The sequence below is a fragment of the Sebastes umbrosus genome, chromosome 7 (assembly GCF_015220745.1).
Source record: "Sebastes umbrosus isolate fSebUmb1 chromosome 7, fSebUmb1.pri, whole genome shotgun sequence".
In the NCBI taxonomy this organism is placed as follows: Eukaryota; Metazoa; Chordata; class Actinopteri; order Perciformes; family Sebastidae; genus Sebastes; species Sebastes umbrosus.
This window is the reverse complement of record NC_051275.1, coordinates 25,590,076-25,604,093: the sequence shown is the minus strand read 5'-3', so window position 1 is coordinate 25,604,093 and position 14,018 is coordinate 25,590,076. Positions and strand designations below refer to the sequence as shown.

Here is a 14,018-nt window from a genome sequence, read left to right as displayed (position 1 = left end):
TTGTACTCACTTAATAGACCCAGTTTACTAAGCTTGTGTTTTAATTCTGTTTTGGTACTGGTCTGTGTAAAACTAATGGCATTTAATAGCGATGGTTGGACCGTTATGAAAGCTATGAAGACATGCAGTATATCCTGCTGTATATTGTTTGGAGGAGCTTGAAAATATCAAGATAATATCATTAGTTATATGTTTCCCAGCTACACAGACAGCACAGATTTTGTTTAAGCCTCGAATTAGCCATGATCTTTTGTCTTTATTTTTATAATTATTGCTTAAGCTGGCAGGGAATACAAATTAATACAGAGACCTAAAGCTGAATTTCTGTGGAACATCTAGCGTTAATTTCGGGCTTAACGTTGGTATAGTGAGAAGAGAGACTGCCCTTCAAACCTGACAATCCACAGGCATATTGGAAAAGGAGAACAAAGCGGGTTTCCTTCTCGTTATCACCAGATTATGACTCACCAGATATGGCCAGATAAAGGTGGGCAGAAGTCAGAAAGCTGGGTAAACTGGGTTTGGGTGGGTCTATCCGTGACTACGCCCCTGCTCTCCCTGCTGCCTCAGTGTCTCTCTCCTTCTTTAAACATTCAGGACTGCAAAGTGTTCCCCAGAGACAGGTCTTAAAGTGGATGATGTTTCCTGAGATGGTTAGCCTGTTCAACCATTTCCTGTGACAATTTAGGAAGAAGCCTGATACCCAATAAGGACTCTATATTTGTCTGATGGAGACATGCAACTTGGTTTAGGATGGTGCTGGATGAGAGCACAGAGGAGCTAATGAGAGCGAATATAGAGTGTCTGCATGTAGAGTAACTTTTAGTTGTCTTCATGCTTTCTTTTCAATTCATTTTATGCATCCCAGCCCAGTGTGTCCAAGTGGTATTAAGGTTTTTCTGCAGGCATTCAGGCTTTTTAAACATGCTGCTTTCTTTCACTTAAAAGCATATAAAGCTCCCCTTTTTATCCTAATATTGAATGTGTTTCTGGTCACATCCTCGGTCTGTCTCTCCTGCCTTTCTTGCCTTTTTGACAGAATTATGGAGAGTTTAGGAACACCGCTGTCTGCAGTGGCAGCTGAACTTGCTCCCCTCTCTTTTCAGTGCATGTTGCCCGCTATGATATTCACCCTGACAGGGTCTCCTCTCCTCCTCTCTGCTCTGTGGAATCCAGAGGCTGTTAAACAAATAGTGAAATGGCGTGTCAGCACATTCAGGCAACGCTCAAACCCAGAACATTTTTTCCCTCCTGGTTCATAGGCTTCACGCCACCTGCTGGGTGGAATATAAACCAGGATAATCCAACAAAAATAAACTGGGCACTATAATTTTAAGCACAAGAAGGGATGTGGGTTTGTTGGTTTTTTAATAGTTTTTCCAGTTTTCAAGTGAGGGATATAACTCCCAGAAACTACCTCTTTATTCATTGACACCATTTGTTTGAAAATGGACAAAAAGCCACCAGAAAGATCCTTGTATTGATCATCTGTCCTCTTCCCTCCCCAGGTGGTTATAAACTGTCCAATCGTGAAAGGTCTCAAGTATAACCAGGCCACACCCAACTTCCACCAGTGGCGGGACGCCCGGCAGGTGTGGGGGCTCAACTTTGGCAGCAAAGAGGATGCTACTCTATTCGCCAACGGCATGGCTCACGCTCTGGACGTGCTCACCTCCATGTCAGACGCAGGTAAATGAGATTCCCAGCATCCATCCATCAGCATCCGAAGCTACTTGATATTCAATTATATTCATGTGTTGGGATCAGTGAACAAATTCTTGTATTTTACGGCAACTTCAAGTCCATGAAATGGAAAATAAAACACTACCAGGATTGGAAAAGTATAATATTTTTAGTTATGTTGTCAAAACTGTTTGGTCTAGATACTAATAACGACTAATTATGGTTAGGGCTGCAAGTTTATGGCCAAAATTATAATCACAATTATTTTTTATCATTATTAAGATCACAATTATTTATCACGGTTATTCATTGATTTTTAAGGACAAATAATTTTTTATTGCACTTTCACATTTAAATAAACAGAGCCCTGCTTTCACTTCGATGTTGTGCTACATTCCTGCTAATGTACAAATCTTTGCATTAAAATAAGACTTAAAATAAGGTTCCAGGCCTAATTCTGGTCCATAAGACCTGTTGATATTCTGCCATAATCCATGTCTCAGCTATTGGAAACTTATTCCAGTGTTTTCTGCAGAATTTACACTCTTTCTGTGCTAAAATGTGATTATAACTTGTATGTTTTTTTCCATAGTTTATCTGTTTTAGTCTGAGTCTTTGTTTCTGTTTGTTTACACCAGCTGGCTATTGAGATAAAATCTGATCCTTTGCCTATCTTGTGCTGTTGAACCATGAACAAAATTTAAAAAAAAGCTGCACTGTAAGGACTCTGGTACAGTTTGGCAAACCTAGTGCAATTAAAGACCATAAAATGCCTTAAAGGTACACCACCCTTTTCGATCCCTCTGTCACATCATGGCCGTCTACACCGTCCTCAGACTTTGCAGACTCAACTGCATGGGTAGAAAGGTGTGTGAACCAATAAAAGCACATAGACAGTTGGATACAAGTCAAAGAGTGTCATAAAATACAAATCATAAATTGTTCAAAAGAGTTTAAAACCATTCACAGCAAACAGTCTTCTCCCATGTTCCATAATCTTTTTTCATTTATATTAAGAATGTTTTCTGTGTTGTATTTTGGCAGGCTATGCGACCCTCCCCCGCCCAGTGTCAAATGGACCGACTCCAGAAGAGCTTGAACAACAGCGAAGGTACCTTCAGGGCTTCCTCTAAATGGAACCCGCCTTTATTTTACTGTGCTCATTTTAATAAACTGAAGGCCACACTTTATTGTCACATTATATATCTTCTCGGATGTCCTCTGGGCCTGTTTCAGCAAACAAGATGTAATGTATCCAGCTGTTAACTCTGGAAACATTGCCACGTTTCTTCTGGGTCTGCAGGTTAGATTCAGCACAAGAGCTCAGCAATGTAACTTTTTGTTTAAAAAGTAGATTTTCCTTGGAAGGAAGTGTTTTTTACCCCTGTGGATAAGCTTTTCTGTGAGGCCATGGGATCTTTATGTTTCTATCAGAAGCAAACTATCCTCTGGGTTTAGTTGCATAACAATCAATAGCCAGTCAAGCTGTCTTGGCTTTGCAGTAGTCCTCTTGGCACGGTTGTGCACACACGCATATATAGAGGATTTGATGGCATTAGCCTGACAGTGCTAAACCCTCCGTCAGCCCCTGGAGGTCAAAGGTTAAAAAGACAGCACGGCGGACACCTCTTGCATCAACCCCACCTTCTTTCCATCCATCTATCTGTTTCTCCAGCGAGAACCATGGGCATTAACCTTTTAATCTCATTTAGACTAAAAGGTAATATGTTGCACAGTAGGGGAGGCTTTGTGATTGGCTAGAGGGACTGTTTGTCAAGTTATCAGCTGCTGTCCCAGTGTCTGATGAATTACTGTAGCTTCGGGAGCATTTAAACCCTTTGAAATCCAGCATGGATGCAGGTGTTGGTGGATATAATTTGCATTAATGCTTCTAGGTCTGATGAACATAAAGTCACAATATTCACCAGTATCAAATGGTTGTAAAAAATGTCATCTCCCCTCCCCCTTTCCTAGGCACTCTGCCTAAGTGGATCAGCTGTGCTTTAAATCACAGCGACTCTCACTTTGTGTGTCTGCTTGTGTGTGGACCTGGCATTTTTTAGTTGTTGTACATTGTATGTGTGCTGTTATACAGCTGTTGTGAGTGGCAGATGTGATGAGGGAGAGGGGGGTGAACTGAGGCAGCTGGAATTAGGCCACCGTGTCCAGCTGTGAACTTTTCAGTGGTAGGCTAATCAGAAGCTATGAAATCCACCTCTCATTCTTTTACCGAAGCCGATGTATTGAATACTAATCCTGATTATAGCTCTCCACACCGGTGCCAAATACTATAATTAGACAGAGTTGTTCGAAAACAATGGATGTTGCATAAATAATCCTCAAGACATTTACACATTAATTGGGAATGGCTGAAAGCTGCCCCTTCGCTCTCTCACTCTCTACTCTATCTCATGGTTAGCCTGTTTAATCACAACACCCAAATTAAACGCTTTCTGCTTCATTTATCTGTCCTGCTCATCCACTGATTTATTTTGAGCATGTTTACATATATTTGTCGCTGACAGATGTGTTTGTTTGTACGTAGGATGGAGCAGCAGAGGCTGGAGCAGCAGGAACGGGAGCGACAGGAGAGAGAAAGACAGGAGCGGGAGCAGCAGGAAAGAGAGAGACTGGACAGAGAAAGACAAGCTCCTGCAGGTCAGGAAACACCTGGGCTGGTCAACATGACTGCACTTGAGTACAATAAAGATCAGTCTCCTCATATTTCATTGAGGAGTGTTTTTCAAAAGCGAACACAGTGATCACCATTTCTTAAGGCCCCACACACACACACTGCGATATCAGTGAACACGCCATACTGTGTGAGACAGTTCTGATCAAATCGTGTTCATAAATGTTTGTCAGACTGTATGATACCAATTTTGAAACATGTCAGATGCGATGGAAGAGATGCATAGTGCTGCAAAGTAAATAAAACAAATACTGTATATGCAAGCAGAGACACATTATCAACAACAAAAACAACAACAACAACAAACAAGCTTTGATAGGTTGTAACTTTATCTAAACAGGTTGTTTTAGCCAGTGTATTCTGTATCGGTTCCTGAAATAGGTGTGTAGACATGGGTCATAGCAGCAGTTGCAATTTTTGACACTATCACAATTTTGGCACAGGCCCTCTTTGTGCGTTAAAGCTCTAAATCAGCCATCTTAAGGCCCAGACACACCAAACCGACATCAGAGAACTAGCGGCGACGCTGGCCGACCGTTGCGTCGCCTCATATTGCCTGTGTCTCACACTGCAAAGAAAACAGCCAACGGCCGAATACCACGTAGGCTCTGCACCTGTGTGAGATGAAATAACTCTCGACACCAGTAGGAGGCGGTAGTCTGTATTCGTCATTCAAAAAGGGAAACCAGAAGACTGAGGACGGCGGATGTACAAGCCGTTGTTACGATACATAGATGAAACAAAACAGTGTTTGCCGACCATTTTCACACCATTCTCTCACTACGTAGCTTCATTTCAGATGGCCATGTTGCTGTGAAAATATCTATGTATTGGAATGATCAGATGAGATGAAGATGAAAAATGAGAAGCCCTCTTGACTTTACTCATTGACTTGCTTTCCTCACTTCTGATTCTCTTTTCATGCACTGATTCATTTACGCTGAACAGACAATCAGAGTGATTTCTCTCACGACGGTCTCCACCGTTGATTTCGACATGCTGAATCGGCCAAAAAGCCTCCGACACATGCAGACTAGAGCCAACGTTGCGGGACACACCACAAACATTAGGGCAACAGACGCTCACCGAAATTGGCCAACGGCCGACCGTCGGCTTGGTGTGTCAGGGCCTTGACATTATGATATAGGATCACTGTTATGGATTGTAGAGTAGACCATTTTAGACGATTTCACTACCTTTCTTTCAACTGTCTGGGACCTTTACTTACATGACAGTGCTCCTGCATCACCATGTCATTGGCACATTGTTATTGAGAAATAGTTTGGGAATGGTTACTGACGGTGCCTTTCTGTTTTTTTTAGTCAACATTCCTCCACCTCCACCGTTGCCCTCTGGAGGCAACATTCCTCCTGCCCCTCCTCCTCCCCCTTGCCCTCCTCTTCCAGCTGCTGGCGTCCCTCCCCCGCCTGGACCACCTCCACCGGCCCCGCCCCCGCCCCCCATGGGAGGCGTTGGTGGAGGAGGTGGTAGTGGTGGAGGAGGTGGCGGTGGTGGTGGTGGAGGAGGAGGCGGTGGTGGTGTTGGGGGACTTGGAGGAGACTTGGCGGCTGCCTTAGCAGGAGCTAAACTCCGTAAAGTATCCAAGGTGAGTACATAACAAAACAGTTTTATAGACTAGTGGATTTTGACAGTCCTGTTACTTTGCAAGGTAAACTGGACTATAATCGAATCCATTATGTGCTTCTCTAATAATGCAAATGTCATCTTGCTGCTGTATTGATCCAATTTTAGAGTTGTTTCTGCCTGCATAGCTATGATACCTACATCCATCAGTGTTTATTGAGTCATCATGCCCACACAATGTCTGTATCTTTTTGCTATTTGCTGCCCTCAGCAGGAGGACGGAGGCTCTGCAGCTCCACTAGGCAGGGCTGACTCCAGCCGCGGCAGCAACTCCTCTATTGGAGGAGGAGGAGGAGGAGGTGGTTTGATGGGTGAAATGAGTGCCATCTTGGCACGAAGGTGGGTGACATCACAAGTTTGAAGCCAGATAAAATACACAGTGTAAGGCAAAAATCATAATCACGGTTATTTTGGTCAATACTGAGATCACGATTACTTAACATGATTACTCATTGACCTTTGGAAACATCATGCATTTAGAAAGAACATTTAGAATGCCGCACAATAATCATTTTATGTCTATTCTCTTGTTTTTGTAATATTTGGAAGCCAAAATCATAATTGTAATTGACATTTGATTAATTGCACAGCCCTAATACAATGCCCACACTCAATTAAACAATTAGTCTTACTTACTTACTTACTTCAGGTTTTATATGGAGTAGTTTTTATCTTTTTTCATGCCCATTCTCCTTTGACGAATAACCATATTTAAAGTGCAGCATATATTGTGTACTCTTCGAAATTCCTAGTCTGTTGGAGTGTACATGTTATAACTTAAAGTGATTCCTCTTCACATCAGGAGAAAAGCTACAGACACTGGAGAGAAGCCCGCTGCCAAGACACAAGATAATGTAAGAGTCTGCTTTTATATGCAGTCTGACACTGTAGGTCATGGATAGTTATAAAACAGAAGCAGGTTTATGATGACTCATTCTTAACACCAAGTTTCTGTCTTTTCTATACAGGATGATTCAGAGCCTCAAGGTCAAAGCGGTGAGAACTGAACACTTTTATGTGTTGCATGCCAACTATATTCATTCTGATGTTAAATTTATGTAAGTGAATGCCAACAACTCATGTTTTCATACATTTTCCTTCTCAGACACCCTGAGAAGACCTTGGGAGAAATCGACTTTGCCCAGGTAACCCAGGATTCAGTTATTTCCATGCTGCCACCGTCAGTAAATCTGTTACCTCCCCCAGGTGTTTGGTGCCTCGTGTTTAAACTCACTCTAAGTGTAGCTCTCCATCAGTGTGAGTGTGGTTGTGTGAACATGTGTGCGTCTTTGTTTGTCTTCCATTTCCATTCTAAGAGGAGGGTGTGTGTGTGTCTCACTAACAGGAATAACTCCGTCCACAAGAGCATGGACTCCACCCCCTCATTGTCCCAAGGTTCCAGGTATACGTGCTGCCCCGTTCACTCATGACCTTAGTGCCCCTTGCTTTTCTTTTCTCTTCAGGTTAGCGCAGCACCACTGCAGCCTACGTACTGGGGTGGCATATTTTACAGTTGATAGCACCATCTAATGGATCAGAGAATGGCATGCACCCAAGGGACTTGTAGGTGTACCAGCCGAGTGTTACCTCTGAAAACTGAATAATAAGATAGAAGACAGTGTGATCAATGCTTATTTTTACATGTCACTTCTGAGCACTGGGGTCGATGCCGTCCTCCTGTGATAAACTTTACATCTGCTTTATATCGGTGGCATTAATTTCTGTATTACTTGCATCCTCAAGGTTGACATCAGTTCTGAAAGGTAATGATCTTAGACCCTGTTCAGACCTGGCATTGACATGTGTCTTGGATGATCCGATCACAAGTAGACAGTTATAAGTACGTCTGTCCACACCTGGCTAAGAATGCGTCTCCACATGCGTCTAACTACTTCTGATCGGATCTCACTTCCCCACTCTATATGCAAGTAAACACATAGTAAACACATGGCCAATACAGCAGACGTTGTGATGTTACATTACATGAATGTCCGTAGTAATATCCTACAACACCGACACATCACTGACAGTATGAAAATAATACACGTCCCGTGCCTCGTCTGTAGATATGTAGTCTATAGATAAGATATATTTTAATAATATGCAGTTATTATTATTATTATTATTATTACCTCTGAATGTGGTCTGAGCAATCGGATCTCAATGCGTCCTCAATGCACGTTGAGTGCGTTCACACCTGTACTTAGAGCTGTCCACTTCACCCAGGACGCATGTTAATACCAGGTCTGAACAGGGCCTTAGATAGGTCTCATTGCATCTTTGGGTGTGTGGACATTTCTGCATCTTTCTGCTCACTATTCCTTCATCCCTCTGGTACTGCTACTGGTGATGTGCTCGATTGACAGTTGGCCTGTCAATGCAGTGCCATGGACCATCTTGGCTTTTTTTCCTGAAACATAAATATTTGTATTTGTCTGTTTCTTGTCTTCTTACAGGCCGAAGCCCGCAGGCAATAACACTAATGATGCAGGTGGAATGGACGACTCAGATTTAGAGAAAATGAAACAGGTGAATTTCTCATCAGCCCAGCAACATCAATTCTTAACCAAAAGAGCTGAACCTGAATGAGTGAGATTACATGCACTTACAGTCTGCTCTCTCCAGTAAGCTGATTTCGTAAACCTCTCACTGTGCAGTCACTCTGCTCCCAACACAGACACACAACAACAAAAAAGAGTCCGGGCCGACGCAGTGTCTTCTATCACAATACAGTTCAAATAAGAACGCCATGCTTCCAAAATAAGTTCGGGGGTAGGGGAGAAATCAGATTACAGACCTAGATTGCGTCAAAAATTATATACTAAGGTGCTATTTAGTACGCTAAAACAGTATGTGAGATGTTTTTAGTATGTATGAAACCAATAGTATGTGAATTGCATACTATTTCCGGTGAAATATTTCAGTATACAACGCTGGACACTACGGCACTATGACTACAGCATTCATAACAGATGTTGACGGACAACTCTGTAACAGCAATAATGCTTCAATTTAAGTGTAAGTATAAGATTTACGTCTCCACCCGGCAAGGAGGCTCTCTGGAAGTGACAAAATAAATTACTGCTCAGTGTGTCCAAAAAGATACATACTACTGTTAATTCACACAAAAGTCCGTTGAACGATAGTATACATAATGGGTATGTAGTGCATAGTATATGATTTTGGCCGCAGACCTATTTCATGTATGTATACATGGATTTACATGGTTTCACTGAGTAACCTGGCTACTAATATTACGAGCGTTTAACTACTGGATCATAACTGACATGTCTGTTTTTCAATGAATATTCTGCAGGAGATCCTGGAGGAGGTGCGGAAAGAACTACAAAAAGTCAAGGAGGAAATTATTGGAGGTGAGATTCCTTTGTTCTCTCTTAGGCCCCGATCAAACAGAGTGCATTTTAGCAGCCTAGGGCGGCTTTTTGTCATTTTTTTCAATGAGAGTGAAGTGTTTTTCGTGCTGCTTTTGCAGTGCTGAACACATCGCGTTTTTACAGGAGCGCCCTGAACGCCTCGATTTGCAAAAAAAAATTCACCTCGGAGTGTAAAAACACCCAGCGTCATTAACGATTTTACTCATTGTGGTCACTTTTGCTGGATACCTGGAGCTTTATGACTTTATCAACCGTAGTTACGTTGATCTGAATGAGAACAGCAGGAGGCAAATTAGTGTGTTACTTTAGATTTCGGGTAAGTTGTTTTCAATGATGTAAACTAGGGCTGTCAATCGATTCAAATATTTAATCGTGATTAATCACATGATTGTCCATAGTTAATCGTGATCTTAATCACACATTTTTATCTGTGTAAAATGTACCTTACAGGGAGATTTAGGGGCAGCAGTAGCTCAGTCCGTAGGGACTTGGCTTGGGAACCGGTTCAAGTTCCCACATGAACAAAGTACTGAGTGTGAGCTTGTAGCTGGAGAGATGCCAGTTTGCCTCTTGGGCAGTGCCGGGGTGCCCTTGACCAAACCCCCAATTGCTCGGGGCACCTGTCAGGGGCAGCCCCCTCGCTCTGACATCTCTCCATTAATGCATGCACTGTATGTTTGTGCATGTGTGTATTTTGGGCCTGTGTGTAAAAATAACAGTTTGAAAAAATTGAATTTCCCCTTGGGGGATCAATAAAGTGCCTTCTTCATCTTTATGCAAATGTATGTATATGTTCATTATTGTAGTCAATTAACAACACAAAACAATGGCAAATATTGTCCAGAAACCCTCACAGGTACTGCAGTTAGCATAAAAAAACATGCTCAAATCATAACATGGCAAACTCAAGCCCAACAGGCAACAACAGCTGTCAGTTTCAACTGTCAGCCCTTGTGATTTGGACTTTTGAGCGTTATTTAACCTCCTTCACGACAAGCTAGTATGACATGGTTGGTACCAATTCCATAGGTTTTCTAGTTTCATATGATGCCATTATCTTCACTTCTAGCTTTAAAACGGAGACCGCTACAACCTAAAAATTGCAAGATGCGTGGCATTAAAATGAATTTGCGTTAACGGGTTATCGCGTTAACTTTGACAGCCCTAATGTAAACTGTACTATTAACTTTAATGTGGCGTACAGTACCATTGTTTTTGTTTGGGTTACGTTAACACTCATTCGGTGGTTGCCTAGCAACAATATTTTTTTTAAAAAGACGCAGCAAACTGCGAAACGTTCTCTGTCTGATCAGTGCCTTAAAAAACATTTGAATTTTGCTTCAATATGCAGTATTTCGGGTGTGTAATGCTTGTTTCTCCTCTCCCCTTTCACAGCCTTTGTTCAGGAGCTGCAAAAGAGAAGCACATAGTTCTGCTGAGTGTCAGGTGTAACGGAGGGATGTGATAGATGGAGGTGGTTGAGGACCGTCGGGACCTCTCCTCCACTGCGCCCTCCCATGTAGCCCAGGGATTTCTCTTCTTCTCCTACACATTTTCTCTTCTCTCGCTCTCTCTTATACAAACACATGTGAGCATACTTGCTTATGTGTACATCATGCATATTCACTTCATGTAAAATGGTAACCCAGGGAACTTCCTCACGTCGCCATCCGGCACTTTTGATGATCACTCACTAATAATGCGGCGATGATCCCATCTATCCCATCTCTCCCCTGATCATTCATCCCGTCCCCTTGTGTCCTCTATGTGTTCTGTTCATCCTAACCAAATCAGAGCGCATAGCTACAGCCACAGTTGCTCTTCCAATTCGTCATCATGTACATCATAACCCTCTTTTCTGCAGAAATCCTGCTACTTGTGTCTTCTCCCTTCTGCTATCAGAAGCACCATTTACTGATAGAGCAGTCTTCAGTATTCAGGGACAATGTATTAGTCACATTTTTACTGTAATAGCAAGATGCTGGCATGCTGGGATCCTTTTTCTCTCTCAGTTGGAAAAAACAATTGTTCAACCTCAAACACTGCTACAGATAGTTCAGTTCAGACATCTGCTAGTAGGTTATTGTCTCTAATGGTAGTTGGAGGAAAAACAACAATAATCAAGGATGGATCAGAGACACCCAACTCCCTGACTACTGCAGTGTCGCTCCATCAAGTGGACTTTCAGCTCCTAGCAATGGCTAAGAACTAAAACAGCACAACACAAGCCTTCACTGCTGCAAGATAGAGGAAGAGGAGACAAGCAAAGGGAATCTGATGGACAACATGAGTGCTGTGAAAGAGGAGTGTGTTGTAGTTTTATGATGTGTGAGAAATTTATTCTCTTTGCATTGCACTTGTTCCAGAGGAAGTGTGTCTGTGTGCCACACTGCCTTGACAGACTATTCCCTTTCACTCAAAATGAGATATTTGTTGGCCAGTGCAGTGGTCCTACACTGTGCTTCCGCTAGTTTTTTTTTCTTCCATTCTAGCTATGTTTTCTAACTTTGAAACAAGAAAAATGGCCATGATGAGGTCAATTAATTTGGCCATGACCAACTGCCTTGAGAATAAATATATAAATATATATATATAAGGAAAAATATATATTTGTTTTGAGGGAAAATGTTAGCAAAAATGAAATGGTGTTTCTATTTTAATTGAAATGACTGGTGAATGGGGTTTTTGTTTTCCTTTTTTTTTTTTTTCAATGATTGTTTTTCTTATGAAATGTTATTTTGGGTTTCTTTTTTCTAATAGAGTCTAGGCTTTTTACACTGAAATATTAAGAAAACAGCTTAGAGACACTGGATTAGAAATGCCTTTATAGTCGAATACAGCTGCTTCTTGAAAATGCATTACTTTGTCTTGAGTCATCTTTTGCATCCTGTTGTAAAGATTTCTTTGAATTCAGACTAATGAAATTTTATGAACTGTATTGCACAAGCTTAGAAATGTTATGGAATAGAAAAATAAAAATGCAATTTTTTTAAATTAAAAAAATATTTAACTTTGGAGATCTTTTCCATATTAGATGATCAATTTCAGCTATGAGGTTCATGACTGAAATCTAGCTTCAACATATGTGCTAATGTTATATCTTCACCAGTTGGACATTTTAATGACCGTTTACTTGTATGCAGGGTCTGAAATTAACCTTTTTCCTCACCTGCCACTGTGGCAGGTCACTGAACATTTCTACCAGCCACTAATTTTTTTGTTCTGACACTTCTGAAATCTGGGTAGAACGCTTTAAAATTGTAAACACTGAGTCAGTGGTACCAGACGGTAGAATTATGGAATATATCATGTAACTTTAATGCATGACTATATTTGGTAACACTTCATTTTACAGGTACGCAAATTTCATGGTAATTATGTGATAATAAGCAAGTTACCTATTTGAAATTTCTTTGGAATTACTGCCAAATTACCCCAATATTTACCAAATATTAGAAGACACTTCTGATCAGCACAAATCTCACCATTTATGTGACTTATTGTCTACAGAAATGTAACCTGGTAGCTGATGTCATGATTCAGGGAGTTTTTTTAAAGAAATTTCAAAGAAGTTATTTGCTAATTATCACCTAATTACCATGAAATTTGTGGACCTGTAAGATGAAGTGATTCCATATATTTAATTTAGGCTTTAGAATTGCTTTGTAAAAATAATATTTCTTAATATAAGGAAAACCTGTCGGCCATGGTGGCAGGTGACCTGGAACTTTCACCTGCCACAACCAACATTTACCCTGTTATTTGGCAGGTGCTAATTTCATTCCCCGCTTGTATGTATTTTCCAATCTAATATTTTCTCTTTAAGTGTTAATAGCTGGACTAAAGTTTTAACAATATTGCTGCCATGGATTAAAATGAGTTATTTATATACATATGTATATATATACATATATATACACATATATATGTGTATATATATCTATATCATATATATGTATATATATATATAGATATATACATATATCTATATATATATGTATATAAATATATGCATACATATATATATGTATGCATATATGTATATATATATGAATGTGTATATATATGTATATATATGTATGTATATATGTATGTGTATATATATTTATGTATGTGTATATATATGTGTATATATATATGTATGTATATATATGTATGTAAATATATATGTATGTATATATATGGTTATATATGTATGTATATGTATATGTGTATATATGTATATATATATATATGTGTATATATATAAGTATATATGTATATATGTATATATATGTATATAAATATGTGTATATATATATATATGTATATATATGTGTGTATATACATATATATATACATATGTGTGTATATATGTATATATATATGTATATATATGCGTGTATATACATATATATATGTATATATATATATGTATATACACACACATATATATACATATATATGTGTGTGTATATACATATATATATACATATATATGTATATATATATGAGTTGGTTTTATGGAGAATAAACTACAATTTGTTAAACTGTTTAGAGTAGAAACATAAAAATAAAAGTATTATTTTTCTCTAATTGCTGCTCCCCATCATCCTGATCCGAGC

At 40.0% G+C, this 14,018-nt stretch overlaps 1 protein-coding gene across 3 annotated transcripts in view; it reads left to right on the top strand.

Annotated features, from left to right (window-relative positions):
* vaspb (vasodilator stimulated phosphoprotein b) overlaps window positions 1-12,428 on the top strand; it is a 31,602-nt gene extending 19,174 nt beyond the window's left edge. The window contains exons 3-14 of one of the 3 annotated variants that reach the window (XM_037775528.1): window positions 1,509-1,689; window positions 2,728-2,794; window positions 4,229-4,341; window positions 5,698-5,981; window positions 6,231-6,358; window positions 6,822-6,873; window positions 6,988-7,015; window positions 7,125-7,164; window positions 7,365-7,421; window positions 8,476-8,548; window positions 9,336-9,393; window positions 10,810-12,428. In XM_037775528.1, coding sequence (XP_037631456.1) covers window positions 1,509-1,689; window positions 2,728-2,794; window positions 4,229-4,341; window positions 5,698-5,981; window positions 6,231-6,358; window positions 6,822-6,873; window positions 6,988-7,015; window positions 7,125-7,164; window positions 7,365-7,421; window positions 8,476-8,548; window positions 9,336-9,393; window positions 10,810-10,844 — 1,116 coding nt within the window. In that variant the 3' untranslated portion in view covers window positions 10,845-12,428. The remainder of the gene's footprint in view (window positions 1-1,508; window positions 1,690-2,727; window positions 2,795-4,228; window positions 4,342-5,697; window positions 5,982-6,230; window positions 6,359-6,821; window positions 6,874-6,987; window positions 7,016-7,124; window positions 7,165-7,364; window positions 7,422-8,475; window positions 8,549-9,335; window positions 9,394-10,809) is intronic. The other 2 variants (XM_037775529.1, XM_037775530.1) reach the window with 2 other exon arrangements.
* Window positions 12,429-14,018: the final 1,590 nt, after the last annotated feature.